This window comes from Ptychodera flava, chromosome 21 (assembly GCF_041260155.1).
Source record: "Ptychodera flava strain L36383 chromosome 21, AS_Pfla_20210202, whole genome shotgun sequence".
Lineage (NCBI taxonomy): Eukaryota > Metazoa > Hemichordata > Enteropneusta > Ptychoderidae > Ptychodera > Ptychodera flava.
Window position 1 is genome coordinate 27,811,339 of NC_091948.1, and position 24,602 is coordinate 27,835,940.

Consider the following 24,602-nt stretch of genomic DNA (forward strand, 5'->3'; position numbering starts at 1 on the left):
GCACTTCTAATTTCTGAAAAAATCGAAGCGGTCGATCGTGTGATCTGCATCTGATGTCTGCTTCACTTTGATGACCCCATGGAACCCTTGATGATGCGTATTTTGGCACGCCAAATGCGTTAAAGTCTGATAAAAATTACGTTCGGCTGTCCAGCTGCATCACAACAACAGTCGGTGCGCGGCCAGAGCTAAGCTAACCCCTGGCCGCTAACACAATGACTCATTTACAGTTCCCAATAACACTTGACAGCTGATTTCTTTCCTTGTCATCAGTTAGTCTGTAATAAAAAATTCCTGTGTAACGTACAGAAGTTTTGGCTAAGCTTCATCAATTTTCTGAACATTTTTCCTTTCGATTTTACAGGTTGGGTGTTTCAGTGACTTGGTCTAAAATAGGGGTGTAAATTGGGGTCTAAAATGGGTATTTTTGAGTGCCAATTTGTAACAAGCAAAAACTGATTTCAACCGTCCTTTCCCGTCTTGCTGGTTCCACGACTGGCTCTTTGGATATTCTTTCCCCAACAACAAATGTACAGTCCTCTACTGTGAGCGAGTGAAATGATGTACATTAGATAATCAGTTGGAACACAATACGTGTACATATATTAACCATTTACCATTCATCAGTTGGGATACAATACTTGTATTACCTTTTACCATCTAACTAACATACGGGAAACAAAACAATTTGAGCGGCCAATGTAGGAACCGCCCTTTGGTTCCGAAACTCTGTTAAGACGAATCAATCTAACATATAACAGATCTCCCGCGAACCCAGATCACATGATCCGGTTCAAAGCACTATCGATCCACCAGTGTGTCGTCATATTTCTCCATTTCATAAACCAAATTGGTTGATTCAATATACCGCATCATTGAAAGCCAAAAGTTGCTACATGTACTGACGCAATTATACCTTTGGGATCGAGCTATATAAGGAAGACATGAAAATCTAAATAAAGCACTCCCCAAATATTTGGCCAAAGAACCGTCTTCAATTTGCGCCTGAAGGCGCCCTGAAAATAAAAAAATGTGTTCAAGAAAGTAACTTTTGATGGATTTTTTTCTTTCACCTTAGTGAGCCATCTTTTTTTCCTAAGCCCCCTCTGGTTGATTTTTTTCGCTGGGAATATATTTTGTGAAAATCTTCCAAACCCCTAATGGGATCAAATGGTGCATCCCCTAGCTGCAGTCCCTGACAATCATCGATATCATTTCTGTGGTTGAGGAACGGTGAAAGATTCAAAGAGATCCTCCTAGCTTAGCAAACGTTCAGTTATAATGGCCGAGGTGAGCCGGCAAATTCTTCCTGCGCATCTGTCAAAATAAATGAACCCTGCTATCCATTGCACCAAAAAGTTGATAACCTCCCTTTTAAGATGACAAAACTTTAATGACGCCCCCCCCCTCCTCCATAGCTTGAGTAAAGCTGCACACACAGACGCCTCGGGGGCGATAGAATACAAAAAAAGACTCTCACATTTTTTCAATGACCTGTTACAAACTCACAAGGTGTTAATGTTCAAATTTCCCCTTCTGACTTGCTATAACTTTGAAAGTACCCCTCAAACTGATAGAGACAGAAATTACAGGTGGATCACTATATATTTGCGCTAGTGTGTGTCTACAAAATTTTGATGTTTGGATTTAATTGACATCTCAGTCACAATCAGGGGTGCTCTAGAGTGTTTCACTTTTGTCAAGATTTCATCTTGTGGACACATATCTAAATTTACTAAATTCACAAAGCTTAAGGTTTGGTACATATTTGCTTGAAAAGCTGTGAAAAAAACTTTCTCAGCATTTCCATGGCAACCAGTTCTTTATTGTGTTGACACACCGGCACGGACACTACAAAATATTATGAGTTGATGGAGAAATAAAATAGTAGACTATACAACACTTGTACAAATACTCTTTTTAAAAGTTTAACGAGAAAATATATACATCTGTTGTACGAAATAAGGTGAATGTATCAAGATTTTACCCAGCTTTGCATGATTTCCTGAAAAAGATTTGTTACAAAAAAAAAGAATTTAATAGTATTTGCACCAAAATTTTGCTTATTTTTTGTTAGTTTTCTAGTCATTTTTGTAGTATGGTAAAGGCGTCACGGACACTACACATTCAGGAATATGTGTGTAAAACAAACTATTGTTTATTATGACAAGTACACCTGTAAAAATAGTAAAATTATGACAAGAATTGACAAACAAATCAAAACATATTATTAAGGAAGTTTGACATAAAAAAACCAGAAAAATTTTATCAGAAATACAACACTAAATGCAAAAATTCTTGAGAAACCATTTAAGATGTCGACTTGGTTTTAAAATACCGTGTCAATGATTACCACTCCACACATTGAAAATTTTACGCCAATAGAAAACATCAAAAGAATGTAGCTCTACCCAGTCTATAAGTATTTATCATGACAGCTCGGCCATCGCCACATGAGCTTGTGCTTTATGGACGAACGGCTTGACTTCATGTGGTTCGGAATTTGAAAACATCAGTCAGACTGAGAATTTATATTATATTTCCAGAAATGTTTTAGGAAAATTATGGCTTTGCAAGTAACAACATGCAGGTAGATGTTCAATTCTAAATTTCTTACGATTTCATGATGCTGATCGCACGTCCGATCCTACTGCCGATGTCTCATCTATGGCCTATAATATACTCGCGATGAGGTCATGTTTGTTGCAGTCAACCTTAAGACTTTAGATTTAAGCATTTCCATCAGTTTCTTACAGATTTCTTCCGGATAACGCCGATTTCTGTCATGTGGTCACAGGTAGCCATTTGACGTCTATGATATTCAGGGTGTCAGGGCGACTTCTGCTACAACCAAGCTGATTTTTTTTCAGGTGCACTCAGGAATAGCTGAAACAGTTTCAGCTAATTTACATAACAATTGGTTTAATTGTTATGTAAGTTAGAGACAAATTACAAAGGGAAGGGCTGGTGTAGTGATTTTTGAGGGACAGTCGCAATTTATCATGCAAGCATTTCTGAAGAGATATGGTACTTTATATATTTGAGGGAGGATCACCATATGTTGTGCAATTATAAGAAGGAAAAATGTGACTGATACAGTGCTTCATCCAAAACATCAAATCAAAATACATGGTAGTCCATCAGGCAAATTATTGACAATTTCCCCCACAAAACACGCTATAACTGTATATTTTATATGTTTGATTATACATTTAAATGTACTTTGCTTGAAATGGGAAGTACCATGAGCATTTGTGTACAAAAAATTGATTTTGGACTTTTATCTAAAGTGCTGATTCACTATACATGGCGTCTATGATGAAATTATGAATATTTTTTTCCACTACAAAAGTAGGTAAATGTGTAGATTTTTGTATGCTTGATTATTGATATCAATGTTCTTGGTTAGACTAGAGTGGTTATAAGTCCATGGTTGTGCAAAATATTTGATTTTGGAATTTCACTGAAATGTTGATTAAAATTACATGGCAGTCTATGAGAGAACTATGTGCATTTTTTCCAATATAAAACTAACATTATCTGCATTTATGTACATTTGATTATTTGATATACACTTTTCCGCCTGTTGCATATGTTTTCGTCTCTTGTCTTTCATCAGTTTTAACTGTTCAAGGTGTTAAATGTAGGATACCATTGCATCCTCTTTGCTTATGAAACTTGTGGATAATGTATATGTATTTGAAAGAATCGGTGTATTTCGTTGGTGATTTCCAACAATCAAAGGTTTGACCTTCAAATCAGCTTCTGTCAAAAGTGACCCACCCCAAAGATAGGTTTAAAAAAGGTGACCCCCTTGAAGAGCTTTCTAAAAGTGACCCTCCCCTCATTTCCCCCGTCCCATCCCCTGTAATTACTGAAGGCTCCCCTAAATCAACTATCAAGCGGGCTACAGATACTCGTGTAGGATGTCTAGCTTTGTGTTTTGAACAAACCAAAGACATAGGAAAGTTTACTATTGTTAGTTTGTAAGTATTTAAAAAATATTTTAGCAAAGGTCACGACTTCAAATAAAATGCTAATTAATCCGCGCTGAACCATGGGTAATTTATCAAATTCAAAATGTCTGCCGTACCGTCATGATTGTTCCTAAGCAGGAGTTTGTAGCCAAAAGTGTGACCAAATAACAATTTACTTGTCAAAAGTTGAACATTAACACTTTCACCGCGGGAGGGCGCATTCTGCGCCAACGGCCAGACTGCGGGAGGCGCGTAAACGCGCCAAGAACGTACGCGTTTATATGCGTTCGATATACGTTGGCTTTGTTTGATCTACATCATGTTTGTTGACTATTTCCTCAAGCCTAGCGTAGTGTACGAGGTAGAGGTCAAACCTAAATGAGCATGCGCGCCAAATTTGTAAACAAATGCCGCCATATATTCGATCATTTCTCGGCCGTGATTTGTAAGGATCGTGTGACCAGCTGTTGTTTTTCTTTCAGAAGGTATTTAAAAATGGCGGTGTGGGCACAGTTTAACACCCACTAAGCCCTTGAGCATGTTTTTCTAGACGCTAATAGTGTAATTGTCACTGATCGTGAAACTGAACTCGACGGAGATAGCGGAAGTCAAATTTCAAATTACAACTCTAATACCGAACTTGAATATGTTCCCAAACCAGTTGAGCAAAGACAATGATCGCAAGCAAGACAGGAAGGTAGGCAAGCTGAGCATGCTGAGAGAAAAGTGCGACAAAGGGCCGGTGACTGACATCACAAACGTTGATGGGGTATCCTGTGGATGTTGTACGACATCAATCTATCAATGACAATTACGCATCGAACTGGCTACCAGTATATAAGCTTATATATAATATAGCTCTCTTTTGAATGTCAGATGATACCTGTTGTTCGACTTTGAACTTGTAATAAATATGCATATTAATCTCATTTATGTCGAATATGTTTTAGACTATGTATTCCCCCTACTGAATTTGAGTTGATAAAACGTAAGTAGTAATTTTTAAAGTGTTACGCTGAGAAAAATACATTTATATATATTGAAATAACAAAAAATGCAACATTTTTTGATTTTTTTGTTAAATCCAATATGGCCGCCATGATCACGTGATCTTCAAGGTGTGTCACATGACCTTTTGTGCATTTTTATGATGCCCTGTCATATTGCAATACTCACTGAAAAAATTGTCCGGAATACTCTAATTATTACAAAGATATAGCACATGCCTGTAAATCAATATTTATAAGGCCTTATTTCCATAGAAAACTACGCACAGGAATGCACGTATAAAAATTAATTACGCAGTGAAAGTGTTAAACGTTGGGGGGGGAGCTGCCCCCGGAATGTTTGGGAAAAAATGCAAGTTTTCCGAATACACAGAGATGCTTTTAAAATCGCTAATATTTCAAGGGCGATTCCCAGCACACGTACTTTGAAGTGTGGTTTACTAACGTCAAGAGTCTCTGTACTTACAATGACTCTTCGCTATGGTTTAATTGTACGCTGAGTTAACTGAATCTAGTGTTACTTTTTGCAGTGCGCCAGATAAAATTTAGCTCTTTTGCGGTTTAAACGATTAATTAAACATCTGTTTTCGGGGAAAATGCAAAAATGAAGCGCGCGCACACATGGACTGTGCATTTATTCGAGTAACACAGTTAGAGTAATCGCGTTCATTTGATTTCTGTCACTGTGTCAGCTATCGCAATTTGCCAATAATGTGAATGTCAGATAGTGAAAGTCTAAAAGAACCACGTCGCGTCTAGCAGTCTATTTTGACATTTGTCCAGAAGCAGGCAGGGTACGTATACCATTTTGTAGCAGACCAGAGGAACAAAGTCGTTAAACGTGACGTCAGGTCGCATGAAGGCATCACAATGACTACGAATGAGTTCGATCTAATCTTTTAAGGTAGTGTGGCCCTCAAAAGTGAAAGACCTAAACTTGTGCTTAAACTTTCCAAAATAACACTTTCAACCATTGTCTTACCAAATCAACAATAAAAGTCAGGGATCACCGTGCAAAGTTTGTAACTAGCGAAACAAATTACCAAACTTTTACTTTAAATACAAAATGGCCTCCATCCCTGTGCTAGCTCTTATGGAGGGAATTAAATTTTCGGTTTTCGAAAAAGTAGGACGGTAAAAGTTTGCCTTTCTCCAAGAGCTTCAAAATGAACCCCTAGGCGCGTTCTACCTGAATGGCAAGCGGCTTTCTTTTTGGAATTAGGTAGCCCTGAAAAGGGCCGTTTGGTTAGTGAGCGATCAATATGATCACTGTGAATTAGAGCTTAGAGCCTCTCTAAGTGTTCCAGTTTGGTTAGAGACAAACTGAAATGTCGCTGCATTTTCAAAATAGGCTTCCACTAATGCAGCAACAGTACCCGAAACATCTTCACATATTTCCCTAAACTCCGTGTTTAACTGGAGGCGGAATAATTGATCGCGAAGCCCACTTAGAATTCTGGTGTTCCAATAGGGAACAAGAAATCTGGTTGTTGTTGTTGTAGTTGGTGTTGTTGTCGTTTGTATTCTTGTTTATATTGATATTAGTCATTTTTTTGTAGTTGACAAATAAAATTCAACGAACGTAACTATTTTGTTGTTGTTGTTTCAAACGTAATGAAGATGTGCAAAGAAATACTACAAGGACGTTATCATTATTTGACCCAATGCAGCTCTCTTCAAACATACACTCGCTACCTATACTTATAGGTAGAGAGTGTATGTTGGGAGGGAAATTTGAAGTTTATTATCACTAAGTCTTAATCAGAATTGACAAGAAACAAACAAAAATCATAATGAGCGTGTTTATAGCCGTAGAGGAAAGATGCTAGATCAAAGTCATTGAAGTGTGATTTTTACAGCGTGTGGACGGGTCGCAGTCGAAATTGTAACAACTTATCTCGGTTAATGAACTAATTTTTTTGAGACTTGGGATTCGGCCGAGTGGTTTTGTCTGTGGCTTCTCAGCTAGGTGACTGGGTACCGTACGTTGTGAGTTCAAACCCTGTTGAAACCACCATATAATACAAACATTGGCCAAAGATATTGAACTCGAAATTATTTTTTTTTCATTTGGTATTAGACGTGTACTTTATATCACACACATAAACTACATAATTTTTATAGCATAGTTTTCGCAATGGACAGGACGTACATCGAGCGGATGCGTAGACATAATAGTTGCTACATTCAGTGCTGTTTGCTAATTAAATGCAAATAATATGCGAATGTAAATTTATATAAATTACCCAAATCCTAGCTAAGGGAGCGTTCAGTTATTTTGGCCGGGGATGGGCCAGCAAATTCTTCCTGCGCATCAGTCAAAATAAGTGAACCCCTACCCATTGCAACAAAAAAATTGATGACTCCCCTTTTAACATGACAAAAATTTCATGAACCCCCCACCCCCACCATTGCTTGAGTAAAGCTGCACACACATACATCTCGGGGGGAGGGGGCGTGATCGAAATTCCCCAAAAAAATTATCAGATTTTTCAAATGACCCTACTTACAAACTCACAAGGGTTGAATGTTAAAACTTTCCCTTCCGACTTGCTATCATTTTGAAATTACCCCTCAAAGGGATTGGTCAGAAATTACAGGTAGATGGCAATATTTTTGCGCAAGTGTGTGTCTACACAATTTTGATAATCAGCTGTTGATAATGTTGATTCACTAAACATGGTAGTCTATGAGAAAACTATGTAATACTTTTTCAATACAAAACTATATCTAATAGTATGCATTTATAGATATTTGATAATTGACATAAAAGTATTTAATTGGAATAGGGTTGTTACAACTGGTATGTGTACATAAAATTTGACTTTAGAATTTCACCAAAAACGTTTATCCACTACATATGGGAGTCTATGATAAAATTGTGAAAATTGCAGTATTTTTAATCAGAGATCAAATTAATGCAAAGGATTCTATCCTGTTTGAGTACTTGTAATAAAAGTACCCATTAATGAGTGGGGACTGTGTCATCAATCATGACTAGGTGAGGAAAGATTGAGCATAATTAAGTTTAGATCTTTCAGGTTTAAGACTCAGGCTATCTTAAAAGACAGGTTAGCATAAATACACTGTACTTCACAATACAAAAAAACAACACAACCAAAGTGTGCATGAAGGAATCTTAATCTACTATGATGACAAAAACATACTTACTGTAGTTTTATCACTACACAGAATAGCACCTTGGCTTGTGTCATGTTCGACTGAAAATGTTGCACTATTAACCTACAAAAAATATACAATCAAGAAAGTTATCTATGGATAATGCATCATCCTGTCAAGCACAAAGGCATCGTTGAGTTAGCATAGCAACCAACCTGTGCGTGAACGCGTAAATTAGGATAATTTCTGAAGCTTTGAATGATGTTGACAAATCATCATAAAAACTATAATAAATTTTTACAGTATTAAAAGCAGTGTAGCCAAACAAGGGAAACTAATAACATTGCGTTTATCTTTCACGGTTTTGCCATTGCAAGCTGCTCATTAATCGTCATGGTTACGTGATCTTCAGATATAAGACAACAGTATTTGCTTAAACCTCGGCCATAAAATGTTGCAAATCAGATTACCATGAGACTCTAGTGAGCTCTTTCCATTTATTTATTTTGACTGCAAGCTCTCACCAGACATCTCACATTTTCAAACTGATAGTGCCAGCGATTTCATTTAACTGCTTTTCTCAGTGGTAGTATCATGGCTTTTACAGTACCAAAAACTGTCATTTTCTTCATTCACTACGTATAAAGTTGAAGATTAGTAAACAAATTGAAGGCATCAGTGTACCTTCAACACTGCTACATGGTGGATGGAAAGATGGTTGATGCACTGCCAGGCCAAAGGTGTTATATAGCACACTCTAAATTTACCACCATCAGTTATGTTTTTGACATTTACATCGATCGTGTTCCTTAAAATATAAAATCGAGTTTGCTCCTTTCTTTGATTATTGGTCAATTTTTTGTTGGAAAAACCATCAGTGATATATAATATTCCTCGAGGTCACTTGAAGGTCAGGATTGGCTGCCTGTAATAAAGGCCACTTGTAACCGTGTGGTGACGCTGTCATTACACATTTATACCCTATTTTGCCAGGGAATATTTTGAGGGAGGCTCTCAAAAATCTGTTCTAAACTTGTCGATACTGACTTCATTAAATTTTGTCATTGTACTGCTAAAATGCATTCAATGCATAAAAATTAGTTTCCTGGACAACTGTAAAGATGAAGTGCGACAGGTTGTATTGGCAGTAATTACTTACAAAACCAGCCATACGTCACTAAATTAAAGCCATGCACATTTATTCGAACATTTCATACTAATCAGTGCATTAAAACATGTCTAAGGAACACCTTTATTTTTGCCATGGGTGACTTATAGCTGTTTATCATATGAACAAGCAAAGTTTGTCGTCTCCCAACAAAAAATACAGGATTTATTCCATGGTCGTTCTTCGTCCCGACAACTCGCGTCTATGTCATCAACTTTTGGTGTGTCGGACCTTTTTTCGTCGATTGTCGGTGTGCTCGCCATTGTAAACAAACAACATGGCGGCCGATATTTCCCCCACGATCAAAATATGTCTGACGTGAAAATATCGTAAAAATTAGTCATGATTATTAGAGTCTAACAAAATACATCCACTTGGCAAATTTCGAGTCCTGGTGTTTTAGTTTTGTCGCCAATATGGCGGGTTTGTATTCGTATAGCCCCGCAGACCGCAGGTGCCCATGGGTTGGGTTTTCTGCTAGATTGATCGATTTTCTGCTCGATCTATCGATCTCGTGCTCGATCTGCCCGCAACTGTTGCAGTAGCGGGTAGATCCTGCCGACACCTGATCTTCCGATGCACTGTATACTTTCATGTGGTAGACATACTGTTTCCACTGCAATAAGGGGATCAAGAGCGATGTCCAGATCGCCAAAATTCATATATATGAAATCGATATTGTCATAGACTGCGACAATAATAATCCCAACAATGAAAACACAAGAGTGTACCGCTGTGTATTCCTAAATAATTAGGTGAATAATCTGTGGAGAAAAACGAACTCGAAGTTGGTCGCGTTACCATGGGTTCCGTAAGCATTATAACCAGGGCCATGCGCCACATTACAAAGTGTTCGCGCCGTTGAGATTCAGTCGATTTTGTTCCCGAAAAACAGCGTAACTTTGTCCGAGGTAAATTTCTAATCCTATGCTACCTTTGAAATATTGTATAACTTTGTAGAAGGACGTGTAGACAGACAGGTCGTCTGTCATTTGCCCCATACACGAACGTGAACGCCGTGTTCCTCGCTCACGCGACGGACGACTAGAAACGATTGACAACTTGCCCACGGAGTATTGATATTATTCCTTAAAGTAGTTCAAACGTTTAAAGAAGGAATCCTTATGGAAAACTTCTTGTACCTGTAAAAAATTTACAAATTATTGGCTTGTTCATGTAATAAATATAATTATTCCCAAATACTTTTCTTCGTTGAGCTCGGAAAATACTCGTGACCGTGTCACAACTCGTCTTCAACTCGCTGTGATATGGTCATTACGTCACTCGTATTTCCTTCGCTGAACGAAGAAAAATATTAAGAAATAATATATAAATATAGGAATTATAAAAGTAGGTGTAGTTCTAGGGTTGCCTCATTATCTTTTTTATGTGTCAGATATTGCAGGTGTACTGCAATTAAATCGTACTGGATTAGGTTCCATTGATTGCATATCAATGCGCATTCTAGCTTTTACCATTATATTGTTCCCAACGTTTATTGAACATACAGAACCTTGAAAATACTCTATGCAATAGCAAAAGTCTTTGAAAGATGAAGATAATTTACACCTAACAAACTGTAATCTATTGTTTTACCAGAAGAAGTCTGAGATATATCGTGGGAAAGAGGGAAATTAAATCTCAGATGTTTTCACAAAATTTAGTAGTTAGTACATTCAGTTTTTATACTTACACTTTCCCTTATGTCATTTGTGTTGACTTTGAAAACATATCCCGGTCCATCGACCTGTGGTGTATGCACAGCTCCAATATACATGTATTCATTCTCCACATACAGCACATTATAAGATTCAGCAAGAGGGTTAGAAAATGCTTTTATTCCTGCATCTGTATTGGCACAAAAATAAAATTTTTGACATAACTCTTACTGTAGTAGTGGCATTCATTTTGTTTAATTTTTTCATGGAGATTAAGGAGATAACAAGATCTCCCGGGCATGAAAGATGAATGACCTTTGACCTGTAATTGTCCAATAAACAATTTTATTATTGAGTGGTAAATACTATCTTACAGCAATTGTGCAATCATGAGAAAAAGTTTTAAAACATCATAAGATAACATAGCATTGGTTGGATGGAATTAACGGAAACATGGAATATGGAAACATGGTAAAATATAATCAGGCAACAAACGAAAACTAGGGCTAATATATTTGCAGTACAGACATAGACCATTACTCATTCCACTATAGGAAAATTGCGAGACTAGAGCGAGAAATTACGCTTTCTCGCGATCGGTGAGAATCTGTTCTTATTCTCACCACTGTCGGTGAGAAAATTTTAATCTCCATTGGAGATTGGTGAGAATGCACTCCTTGGCGAGAATCAAGTGTGAGAACAAATTCTCACCGGTGAGAATGGAAATTCTCACCAAGTACAGTAAGAATTGAAATTCACCGGCGAGAATCACCAAGACTCCCCATTCATTCTGATTCATTCTGATTCTGGCCAATGAAATTCCCCCGGCACACCTCCTTGTAATTACTGAAGGCTCCCTTAGGTAGTCGATATATGGCCCGGGATCGAAGTGTGAGCCCGAACTACTTGACACACAGAGACGTAATCATGGGCTGACGGAGACTGCGATTTTTTTAAGCCAATCACAAGTGCTTTAATTGTCACATAACTGGTTATGGTCTATGCACTGTCCCACACAAAGTGATCTATGCGCATGCTACGGTTTTCGCCACCCGTGGGTTTCTCTTTCACACAGTGAAACACTGTGGTACTGAATAGAATTCTGAAGGAAATCGCCCATACGGATAATGAGAACTGATAAATATATTATCTGTATTGTTTAATATATACCCTATATGTTGTTTTTATTTATGCCGTGATTCCATATGATTCAATGAATACCACCAAACACACAGGTACATTCAAATGATATAACATTAACTCCACATCTGAACAAATCAGACTCTCTCTCTCTCTCTCTCTCTCATAAAGTGGTAATGTTTTATGGATTATAATAACACTTAATAATATATCGTGTTGATATAATATATCCTCTAGTGATTTTGAATTATAATCTTAATCACATATAGCCAAAACGTGAACACTGACATGACAACCTACCCTCATAGGGAACATCTGCTTCTCTGATGTAACTAAAGGTATGCTGGAATGCAGTCATGAAAAGCATCCAAAACGTGAAAAGTTGATATCCCGAAAATCTTCTGCTTTCCATTGTTGCTTTATACAATGGTGTTTTCACTTCTATGATCATCCTGAAAGGTAAAATAGGAAAGGTTCAGGTCCTCAAACAGAGTTTCAATGTCATGACAGCATCCAGCATTTGTCAGTGTTTGGATTATTCTGTGAATGAATTTTGAATTTTTTTTTATTAGAGTAAATTGACTTTTTAGACATGATATATAAGTCAATTTTTTAAAATGATTTTGAATTAGTATATTTATTTGTTGCTGATCTATTTACAGTCAGTGCAGCCCCTGTGCTTTTGAAGCACTGGCACCGACAGGCATAAAGTTGAGTGGGATACAAATTCATCAGTAAAGAATTTCCAATAGTAAACAGTAGACATGTCAACCGCAAAGTTATTGAGCATCATCCTTATCCTCAGTCTGAATCAGCTGTAGGGATCCGACACCAGATGCAACTATACTTGACTGTCTGATTAGCCAATATACGTTTCCAGCAGGCATAAAAATGTAGTCAGCAGTTTACTTCACTGTAAATATTAATCAAAACCTGTACTGTAGCCTTATATCTTTTATTAGATCATTTAAAGACACTTAAAGACCATTTACGACAATGTGATCAAAACACAACATTCATAAATGCCTTTTTATATACGTATATATGTTTATTGATGTTCCTTGAAGTCTAAATTATGTAAATTATTCAGGTCGTAGGTTAATTCGTTTGAGTATATTTTCTCACTAGTTCTTTATAATAAGCAACTATATATTGCATCGACATTTTCACACACTTTGGACTTTTGCCACGTGAGTCACCAATTAAAACAAATGCATCAATAACACTTTGGTCATATTTGGCTAGATGTGGCAGGTCTGAGTGAGTGCACATATGATATTTGAATAGCTTCTATACACCTTATCAATATCAACTTATATTATCAATATGTAAAATGAATTTGAAGACATTTTGATGCATCATCCATCAAACACCAAGATTAAGAAGGCAATGGTTGGCATTCGTTGCAATGGACACATATGTATACAATACCATGTAGCCGGGTACATCAAAATTTGTAATAAAAACTACCATATCAAAGTAAAGATATCCTCTTGTAATATTGTATTGCAAGACATTAATCTAAATAATACTGCGAGTTATTCATCGAGCAGTAGTATTTTAAAAACTTATTATTGACTTTGAGGTCTTTGGTTGTGGTCAAGTACAAATCATCACCAAACATGTATAATACTGACTTGCAGTTTTTGAGATTTTCATCGAGTTTACACTTATTTATTTGGAACAATTTTGGGGAAAAAATAATCAAAATTTAAATGAAACAATTTTGGGGAAAAAATAATCAAAATTTAAATGAAAATAAAATAAAAGTAAAATGAAAAATATATTCTAAGTAAAATGAGAACTGAATTAAAAGTAAAATGAAAACAAAATTTAAAATAAGATGAAAATATCAGAAAGTTAAAAGAAAAATTAAATTACAAGTAAATTAAAAGTAAAATGAAAACGAAATGAAATGCGGGCTGCCAGTAGACCAGCATCTTTTTCGGATCCCATAACACGCAGTCGAATGGCAGCCCTCAGCCGCTGTGTCAGAAGAGAAAAAGAAAAGAATCAGAATATGGCGATGGCCAGGAGCTGCCAAAATTTCTAAGTACGTCATCATTACATGTTATTTTCTAAACCCATCATTTGTCATTAAATGGTAGGTATATTTCTACATGTAAGTAAATGTACAGATACAGTAATAAAATAAGAAAGAGTGATAATTAAATAATAACTCATGAGAGCGAGGGCAATATCACGATTTATTGCCTGCCCAAGGAATGGTGGTCATGATCGAAATACTGATGATGCCCGAGCCGTAGGCGAGGGTATCATCAGTATTTCGATCATGACCACCAGCCTGAGGGCAGGCAAAAAATCGTGATCTTGCCCTATAGCTCTCATGTGTTATTATTTTTATTACACCGAACAAACTTCTTCGAGTACAGTTCGCCTTTCTGCATGAGCCCGGACCTCAGCGTAAAATGTTGTCATTGCCAAGTCTCAGGTTGCCGCTGAAAGTTTGCCGATCTCATCGGTGGCGTATCCAAATTTGTTGCTTGCATAGTCGCTGAACACAGAAATTGCATTCCGTGTTGCTATTTTCGTTCGTTTGATGTTTAGTTGCATCAAAATATCGTCTAACTGTGCCGGTGACAAAGTCAAATGCTGGGTCAAGGGACCCAAAGCTAGAAGAAACGAGGATGATTAAAAGTCATCCGTAAAGTTCGGCCCAAGGTTGCTACACAAGCTTCGAACGAGACTTGGAAGTTTAAGCTTATATAAAGGTTAGTTTGCCCTAAGGTTGAACAAATTATGCAAGGATAAGCTTCAGAGAATTTCAGGTTTTCCCTAATCCGTACATAAATTCCTTTTAAATTCGGCATATGGTACGTCTAAGGGCATGTACGATTCGTTGTTATGAAGAGTATAGTATACAAACTGCGTTCTCTTTTATTCCGAGTCGACGGAACTGATAGCCGCGCGGTCACGTTATCGAGAACCCTCTTTGTTGTTGAACGCTGCCTGCTAGCACGAGTTCGATTTTCACTCACTTGACCCACAGGGGCCAGTAATCTGGTTGTTGTTTTCTGTATTGTTATTTATGTTTATATTTGTCGTGTTGTAGTAGTTGTTGTTGTTGTTGTTGTTGTTGTTCACAAATAAAATTCAATGAACATAACTATTGTGTTTTTGTTGTTTCAAACGTAATGTTGATGTCATAAGGAACACATACAGACGCTATCATCATTGACCGAATGCAACTCTTCCCCGACGTACAATCTCTCCGTATGAACAAATACACAATAGTGTTCTTTTAATTTAATTTGTCAACCAGATATGAACTGAATATGCTCACGTGTTTTACAACAGGTTCATCAATAGTAGTACGCTTCACAGAACAATGAGATATATGTCATCACTATATGTAGCAGGTTTGTTTTCAACTTCGCACAGTACTCTCAGAGTTTAATCACTAATTACAAAACTTTATTGAATATGCAAATGAGTTTTTATCTAACTTGACACTGCTCAATGCTTTATGGGACAATTAGATATCCATCAGATCAACATTTGTAGCACGTTTTATTTAATTTAATGCTGTAATTTAGAGTAATGTCACTAATTACAAAGTTCATTAGATATGCAAATAAACCCTAAATTAACTTGACACTGTTCAATGATTCATAGCACAATTAAATATTTATCAATCAATATCTGTAGCACGTTTCACAAAATTTTGGTGCCGAAATTTCAGAGTTATATATCTAATTACAAAGTTTATTAAATATGCAAATGAACCCTTAATTAACTTTACACTACTAAATGCTTTACAACACAGTTAGATATCTGTCGTATCAGTATGTGCAGCAGTTTTCATCACATTTGATGCAGTTATTTCGGAGTTATATGACTAATTATAAGACTTCATGAAATATGCAAATGAGCTAATTATTAACTTGACACTGCTCAATGCTTCTCAGTACAATTGGATATTTATCAGATCAACATCTTTAGCAAGTTTCATGAAATTTAACTCTGTAATTTTGGAGTAATATCACTAATTACAAAGTTCATTAAATATGCAAATGAACCCTTAATTAACTTCACACAACTAAATGCTCTACACCACAATTAGATATCTGTCGGATCAGTCTCTGCAGCAGATTTCATCACATTTGGTGCAGTTATTTTGGAGTTATATCACTAATTACAAAACTTCATAAAATATGCAAATTACCGATTTGTTAACTTGACACTGCCAAATGCTTCCAGTACAATTAGATATTTATCAAATCAATATCTGTAACTAATTTCACTGACTTGGGTGCCGTAATTTCAAAGTTATATACATAATTACAAAGTTCATTAAATATGCAAATGAGCCCTTAATTAATGTCTCACTACTAAGTGCTTTGCACTACAGTTAGATATTAGTTGGATCATTATCTGCAGCAGGTTTCATCACATTTGGTGAAGTTTTAACGGAGTTATATGACTAATTACAGACCTTCATAAAATATGCAAATGAGCTATTTATCAACTTGACACTCCTAATGCTTCTAAGTATAATTAGATATATATCAGATCAATATTTGTTGCAAGTATCATCAAGTTCAATGCAGGAAATTCAGAGTTATCTCACTAATAAAAAAGTTCATTAAATATGCAAATGAGAAGATAATTGACATGACACTCACAGTATCATCATAATGTTCTGAGATTGTCATCTGTGAAAAGTTTCATGAAATTTTGTGCAGTATTTCTTGATATATGTCTATACTGTCATTACCGTCTCCATAGGGAAACCATTGTACGGAAAAAAAAACGATATTGCATAACTTCATTAATATGCAAGCCACACTAACCAAAATCTAATCAGTTCTTGCAAGTAGCATATGGTACCTGTGTACCAAATCTGACTTGAATCCGTTCAGGCGTTTTTGAGTTATCGTGTAAACAGACAGACAGACACACACACACACACACACACACACACACACCACACACACACACACACACACAACACACAACACACACACACACACACACACACCACACACACACACACGGACAGACAGACAGACAGACATCGCTATGACAATAGCCCACGTGTTTACACACGTGAGCTAACAACGACAGCACAACTTATATAAAATTAAACATTGCAAACAACAACAATAACGGATTACTAGGCCCCTTATGCTTGACCCGATTCTTTGGCGGGACTCATATCTGTCGTGCGTGAAGGGCGGGGGTTTTTACAACACAAAACCCTCATTTTAAACACTCAAGCCAATGTTTTACATCTTGATTGTAAAGTAAAGGCAACTTTATATCGGATCAACTGTTGTTAGTGACATATACGATAGTGAATGAGGGAATCAAATGGCGAGATTCCGCTAAGTTAATTGTGTACAAGTATTTTCACCCTGGCCATTTGCTGTGCCGAGTCACCTGTAGGCTGAGTTGTTTTTAATTCTTGCGATTCGTCTTCACGCACGTTTCGGGATTTCAGTATTACATCCCTTCATCAGTCGCCCTACTGTTGTTTTAATCCTTTTTTGGTTTGATGATAGTCAACTTCCCTCTAAGGGAAGAAGCCAGATTATAGAGTCAATCGTTGTTGACTGACTCCCCAGTACATGTGACTGACGACAATCCGTGTGCGCTAGGTGTCATAATTGACGCATCCCCGACCGGATTTCTGGACACTTCGTGTTTTCATTTCGTGTCAGGGCATATAATATTATTTCAAGCCTAGTTAGTGCTCGCTTTCTCAAATGTCAGAGAAATTTTTGTGAAAGGAGTGTAGTGACTATGTCCTTACAAGGTAATTCAAACGTTAGAGCATTGAGGTATATACAATTTATCATTCACAATAACACCAGAAAGCGCACCTGATGTTGTCTTTGTGTTTGGATTTGTGTGTGTGTCACTTCATGGTTTGTGTCTTTGTGAGTCGAGAGACAGAGAAATAGAAGCACGGAGTGAGAGACTAACTTAATAACAAAGACAAATGTGGGCGCTGCCGCGGCCATTATACCTGCGTGCACCAAGATTAGCCAAGACAGAGTACCTTACGGGAGTAGTGTGAACACCTTACCAAAATCTTCAACTAAGAGCTCCTTTCGGCAAGAACGAACGTCAACTGCTTCACCATGAGGCAAACACCAGTGACAGGCTGTTGGAAAATACAAACTTCTTGTCCGGAACACCTAAAAATCGATTTTATCCTAACAACTTCCCTGTAGGAACAATACAGTCACTTGTACAGCACGAGTTCAAAAGTCATAATTGAAAGCCACCCTGCAATCGGATCGTCGTGTCTACAATATGATTTACATATGGCTAGAAATAGTTGTTTTGTTAAGCGCAATTAATCCTTTGTCATAGCTCGGCGCCCGAGCACACAGATCGACATGACACATCTTAGAAAGGAATTTATGAGCGGATTAGGAAAACTTGAAATGCGTATATTTTCGTAATTTGTTCATACTGTGTACATTGATATACGTTTCGTTGCAATACAAGGATAAAACATTTCAAAGGTCTGCTTGTCTGCTCGTGTATTTTTATCACTGGCTTGCCTAAATATTACTAAACTTGTTTAAACGACCTACATGAAAGTTTGTCTTTCTTGGGAGAGTCTTTACTGGTGATGTGCTTTGTGTCAAAAACTTACACGGAAAAGGCGAATCGTAAAGTGTGGTGTGTGCACCTCTGTCGTGTATTTTCAGAAGTGTAGTCGGATTTTTCGGCTCATTTATGGCCAGCTATACTCGATATAATTCAGTGCATCGGTATTATATAAACCTTGTCAACATGAAACTTGTCGTATAGCGCGCGGTTAATTCATAAAAGTCATGATGCAGTCGACCAAGCCGCACTCTTCTTCAACAGCGCAGACGACATGAAAGCACCGGGCGTAATGGACCGTGAATGATAAAAAGGTGTCCGTGTCGCGATGTCGGTCTCAACGCAAAAAAAATTTCAACGCGTTTGTACGTATGTTTATTTTATCCAAGCCTGGTTACTGGTCTATATTTTTACTTACATGTGATCAACAATTTGACAAGACTCGGCAGCCATATCGGCTCCCTTAACTGGGCAAAAATAACCCCTTGGTCAAACGCTGTGTCAAAGGAACCCAAAGCTAATAGAAACGAGGATGATTAAAAGTTTATCCGTAAAGTTCTGCCCAAGGTTGTTACACAAGCTTAACAAGACTTGAAAGTTTAAGCTTAGGCCAAAAAAATAAATAAATATGCTGTTCCGATAACATGGTTTTCAAAAATGGGGTAGGTAGGTCGGCAGGGATTTTTTTCCCAAAATATTTTTATTTTTAAATATGCACTTTTCAGGGGTTCAGGAAGATCAATCGCTGGCCTAAACATTTTCAGAAAAACGTTTCATACATATAAAGGAATAAAAACATGATAAAAGACGTCCTCGTTCAAGCAAAAATGCCAGGTAACGAATACGTGATTTTACGGGTTTTTTCTTTCTCTTTTTTTTACTTCCGTGTTTACGTAGCTCTAAAAAATTTAGGGTCGGCAGGCAAAAAATCGGTTAGGTCGGGTTATCGGAACTGTACAATATTTTTTGGCCTTATATAAAGTTTAGTTTGCCCTGGGGTTCAACAAATGTATGAAAGGATAGGCTTCAGCGAATTTGAATCTAGCGTACCAGTCTTAAATTGAGGACAGAACGCTCACCATTGTTTTGAGCTTCGGCGCCAAGCTGGTACTGCACAATCTCCTGTGTATCTGACACTCGTTTACAACGTACGTTCATGCACTGACTGAGAGACTTTCACAGAATTAGCGCAGCTGGTCCAGATTTTTTACAAATTTAGTGTGTTGCATCTTGTTTCTACTGTGCGTAAACACGCATTTTTCATAACAAAGAGTCAAATATTTGACAAAAATCTCACGTCTGATCGATCATTCAGATCACAAAGGGGCTGTGTTCATATGTTTGGCAACGTAAAAAAAACGCATGCGCACAAGTGTCAAAGCCGCTATTGTGTCACCTTTGTCGTCAGGTAACCTCATCGGCTCAAGACTTGTAACACACAGCCCTACCCTACCACAAAGAGCTATACTCACTTCAGGTTTCCCTAATCCGTACACAAATTCCTTTATAAGATGGTAAATTCGGCATATTGTACGTCGAAGGACATGGACAATTCGTGATTATGAACTGACTAGTATACAAATTGCGTTCTCTTATATTCGGCAGAACTGGTCGCCACGCGGCCACCTTATCGAGAACCCTCTTCGTTGTTGAACACTGCATGCTAGCACGAGTTCGATTTTCACCCACTTGACCCACAGGGGCCCAGTAATCTGGTTGTTGTTGTTTTTATTGTTATTTATGTTTATATTTGTGTTTTTGTTGTTGTTGTTCACAAATAAAATTCAACGAACATAACTATTGTGTTTTTGTTGTTTCAAACGTAATGTAGATGTCATAAGGAACACTATAAGGACGTCATCATTATTTGACCAAATGCAACTCTCCCCGACGTATACTCCCTTCATATGAACAAATACACAATAGATATGTTCGTTTAATTTAATTTGTCAAAAACGACAGCACGACTAATATAACATAAACGACATTACAAACAACACCAAAAGCAGAAGGGCGGGGTTTTTTACAACACAAAAACCCTCATTTTGTTAGCAGCTAGTTGGCAAGGTACGCTTAACCATTCCGGACACCTGGTACCACCACTATTTCGTGGTTCATGATGACCCCATTGCCTTTGTTATTTTCGATATGTTCCTTGGACCTGGTAAATTTCATAGTTACCTTGAATGATAATGATTATTGGACCTGCTTTGATGTCTATTTAAACACTCAGTCCAATGTTTTACATCTCTATTGTAAATGAAGGCAACTTTATATCGGATCTATCGTTGTTAGTGATATATACGATCGTAAATGCGTAAATGAAGGGATCATATGACGAGGCGCCGCTAAGTTTGATAGTTACAAGAGATTTCACCCTGGCCATTTGCTGTGTCAGATCACCTGTAGGCCTAAGGAACTTAATTCCTTGCGATTCGTCTTCACGCACGTTTCGAGATTTTAGTATTACATCCCTTCATCAGTCGCCCTAGTGTTTTGTTTACTCCCCTTCTTTTGGTTTGATGATAGTCGTCTTCCCTCTATTAAGGAAGAAGCCAGATTGTAGAGTCAGTCGTTATTGACTTACTCCCCCATATATGTGAGTAAAGAATGAGTAAAGAAGTGACCATGTCATTGCAAGGTAATTCAAACGTTAGAACATTGATGTATATACAATTTGTCATTCACAATTACACTAGAAAAGTACAGCCAATGTTGTCTCTGTGAGCGGGTGTGTGTCATGGAGTTTCTAGCTAGCTCTATGGTGTGTCTTTGTGAGTCGAGAGACAGAGAAATAGAAGCACGGAGTGAGAGACTAACTTAATAACAAAGACAAATGTGGGCGCTGCCGCGGCCATTATACCTGCGTGCACCAAGATTAGCCAAAAAACTACCTTACGGGAGTAGTGTCAACACCTTACCAAAAATCTTCAACTACCAGCTCCTTTCGGCAAGAACGAACGTCAACTGTGTCTCCAATAGGCAATCACCAGTGACAGACAGTTGGGAAACACAAACTTCTTGTCCGGAACACCTAAATTTCCTTTGATCCTAACCACTTCCTTGTAGGTACAATACAGTCACTTCTATAGCACGAGTTCAAAAGTCATAATTGAAAGCCGCCCTGCATTCGGATCGTCGCGGATGATTTGCATACGGCTAAAAATAGTAATGTTGCTTTGTTGTGCACAATATATTCCATGTCTCGGCGCAGCGACCGAGCACACACATCGACATGACACGCCAAACAAACTTTAATAGCCTAGCCTACCCACGTTCAAAATAAATAGTGCAGTGCCTATCAGCAAGGAGTAGGGCCTACAAGTGAAATCCGCGAAGAGCTTGCCAGTCCGAAGAACAGACCGAAGAGTAAGGGAGCAGTCGAGGGGAGGAATGGGAGGGACCACTTAAAATGATGAAAGGAAGGGTCGTCACTCAAAAACTGATGGACGAAAAGGGGTATGTAAAACACTCACTTATGACAGTTGTTTTTAATATATTTTCGATTGCAGTTAAACAGGCGATATCATCGTACACCCAGTTGCACAAACAAACTATATTGTAGCTCGAAAAAATGAAACTTTGTGTTGGAGATACACATTTATACATTATTTATATAATCTTACGTTACTAGAGTATAAATTTTTTTTTACCATAACCCAAAAGGGATTAGAACCTTGTCGGTGGCAGCATATACGTTCATTTGGTCGTTATTTGTATTTTCTTTGAGGATGCAGTGGTTTTCCTTTTCAAATGTCGACCATATACAACTGAGAAGGGAGAAAGAAATATATGTCTAGGACTCGCGACTGCGAAAATCGTGGTGTTAAAGCCGCAATTTTCAATCCCAGGTTCTCGCATTAGTGAAGTTCTCCCCTAAGTCAAACATTTGGCAAGTACATTTGATTTCTATAACATTAATTACACAAACTCATCTCGACCTTTTGGCACCTTTTGCTTATCTTGGAAACAGAGTTTATACAAGCGTTTGATTGACGGTCGGTTCAATTGATTTCCCAATGCCAACGCTCGAATTTCTTAAAAACAGTGACAATATCACTGTTTGCTCCCATACAGTTATCAAAATAAGCCAACGATTGTATGAAATGCGGCTAGTTTTCAATCGGGAAACATGGACATACATACAGACAGACTGACATACACAGACTGGCACAGAGTGATGACTTTGGCCCCCAAGTGTGCCTTGACCCATTGAGAGTGATGAAGATATAACAAACAGCTGAATGTAATGATAAAATAGTTAAATATAGGCCTACAGGCACTCAGGATGAATATATTACAGCAATTTGATTAGTTTCTTTTCCTTTTCTACTTATGTGATAATTTTTAAGACATTCAATCTGCAAGGCAGTTTATGTATTGACAAATATGTTATCTTTTACAAGCAGACAGCAAACTGTTCTTGATTTTTTATTTACAATATTTGACATAGACTGAAATACATAACATGCAACCAATGTTTACATTTTGCCCATACACGAGATACATGGAGAGATTTCAACATACAATCATTAACTTAGAAACCATACAGGTAAAAGTAAACATTGTTTTCTTCCAGAAAAGCTGGTGCATCCACGTCTGGAACAACTTACATGTACAAACTTAACCAATAACACAAGGATGATGACACAAGAGATAAAGTTAAGAAATTCAACTGTGGTGAACTTGACTATTCCCTTTCAAATCCTTACCTTACTTGACATCTTACACTAAAATACACTGCGTGGTTAATTGTGCGCAAAAATACATCGGGTGAACCATTTGATAGAGGAGGGGGTGTCTGGGAGATTAATGAGGTACATTATCTTTTTTATCCAATCCATTGTACATTCTCTTTTTCCCCACTCTCCCACCTTTTCTTTTTGTCAAACCTTCTCTGGCTGGTTTTTTATAGACATTTGTTTGAATTTTTTTCAAAATCTGCCAGGACCCCCCCCCCCTTCCTCACTCTTAAACATTGAAAAATTTTTGAATATATTTTTTGGAAACCAAACTTGCTAAAATCACCTTAGCTATGTTTTCTTATGATTTTTTTACCGCATTTCAACACCAAATACAGTTTACCGTACCAAATGCTTACTGAATCACCATGTTGTATACTCTTAGTTCCAGTAGGTATAATATACTAATATACGGCTAGTTTTCAATCGGATTCGAACCCACAACATACGGCATCAGTCGCCTAGCTGAGAGGCCATAGACAGAACCGCTCGGCTAAATCTCCACTCCCAAAAAAGAGTGGTTCAATAGCCGGCTAAGTTGTTACATTTTTCTGACTGAGACCGCTCAACACGTTGTAGAGTTCGTGAAGCACTCACGCACGCATGCTCACTATCATACATCGCACATACACACTTTATCGAAGCGAAGTTTAACTGGGGGAACGATAACCTCGGGGACAATTCTGTCCACCAGCAGTGTTACCAACCCAGGTTAGAAAATACGGCTAGTTTTCAATCGGATTCGAACCCACAACATACGGCATCAGTCGCCTAGCTGAGAGGCCACAGAGAGAACCGCTCAGCTAAATCTCCACTCCCAAAAAAGAGTGGTTCAATAGCCGGCTAAGTTGTTACATTTTTCTGACTGAGACCGCTCCACACGTTGTAGAGTTCGTGAAGCACTCACGCACCAATGCTCACTATCATACATCGCACATACAAACTTTATCGAAGCGAAGCAATGAATACATCGCTTTAACTGGGCGAACGATAACCTCGGGGACAATACATATGCCCTGACCATTTGCCCTGACCGCTTGGCAGTCTGTCTGCCTTTTTGCGGACGGAAAAACTAAAAATTGGCATTTTCTTGAGCATGTGCGAGCGTGTTGCCTATTTGGTGTCCACTTAAACAATGAACGCCGACATAGGTTCGCGCCCTTTTACTGGGAGGACCCGCCTTTAAGTATCTCCCTTGCATGATT

The 24,602-nt window shown here is 37.7% G+C and overlaps 1 protein-coding gene across 1 annotated transcript in view; it reads right to left on the reverse strand.

The window, feature by feature from the left end:
* Nucleotides 1-21,711, reverse strand: part of LOC139121899 (semaphorin-1A-like) — a 122,829-nt gene extending 101,118 nt beyond the window's left edge. The window contains exons 1-4 of the mRNA XM_070687191.1: nucleotides 21,577-21,711; nucleotides 12,371-12,522; nucleotides 10,966-11,120; nucleotides 8,156-8,227 (exon numbers count right to left, since the gene is read on the reverse strand). Of these exons, the coding sequence (XP_070543292.1) occupies nucleotides 8,156-8,227; nucleotides 10,966-11,120; nucleotides 12,371-12,521 (378 nt within the window). The 5' untranslated portion in view covers nucleotide 12,522; nucleotides 21,577-21,711. The remainder of the gene's footprint in view (nucleotides 1-8,155; nucleotides 8,228-10,965; nucleotides 11,121-12,370; nucleotides 12,523-21,576) is intronic.
* Between the last annotated feature and the right edge of the window lie 2,891 nt (nucleotides 21,712-24,602).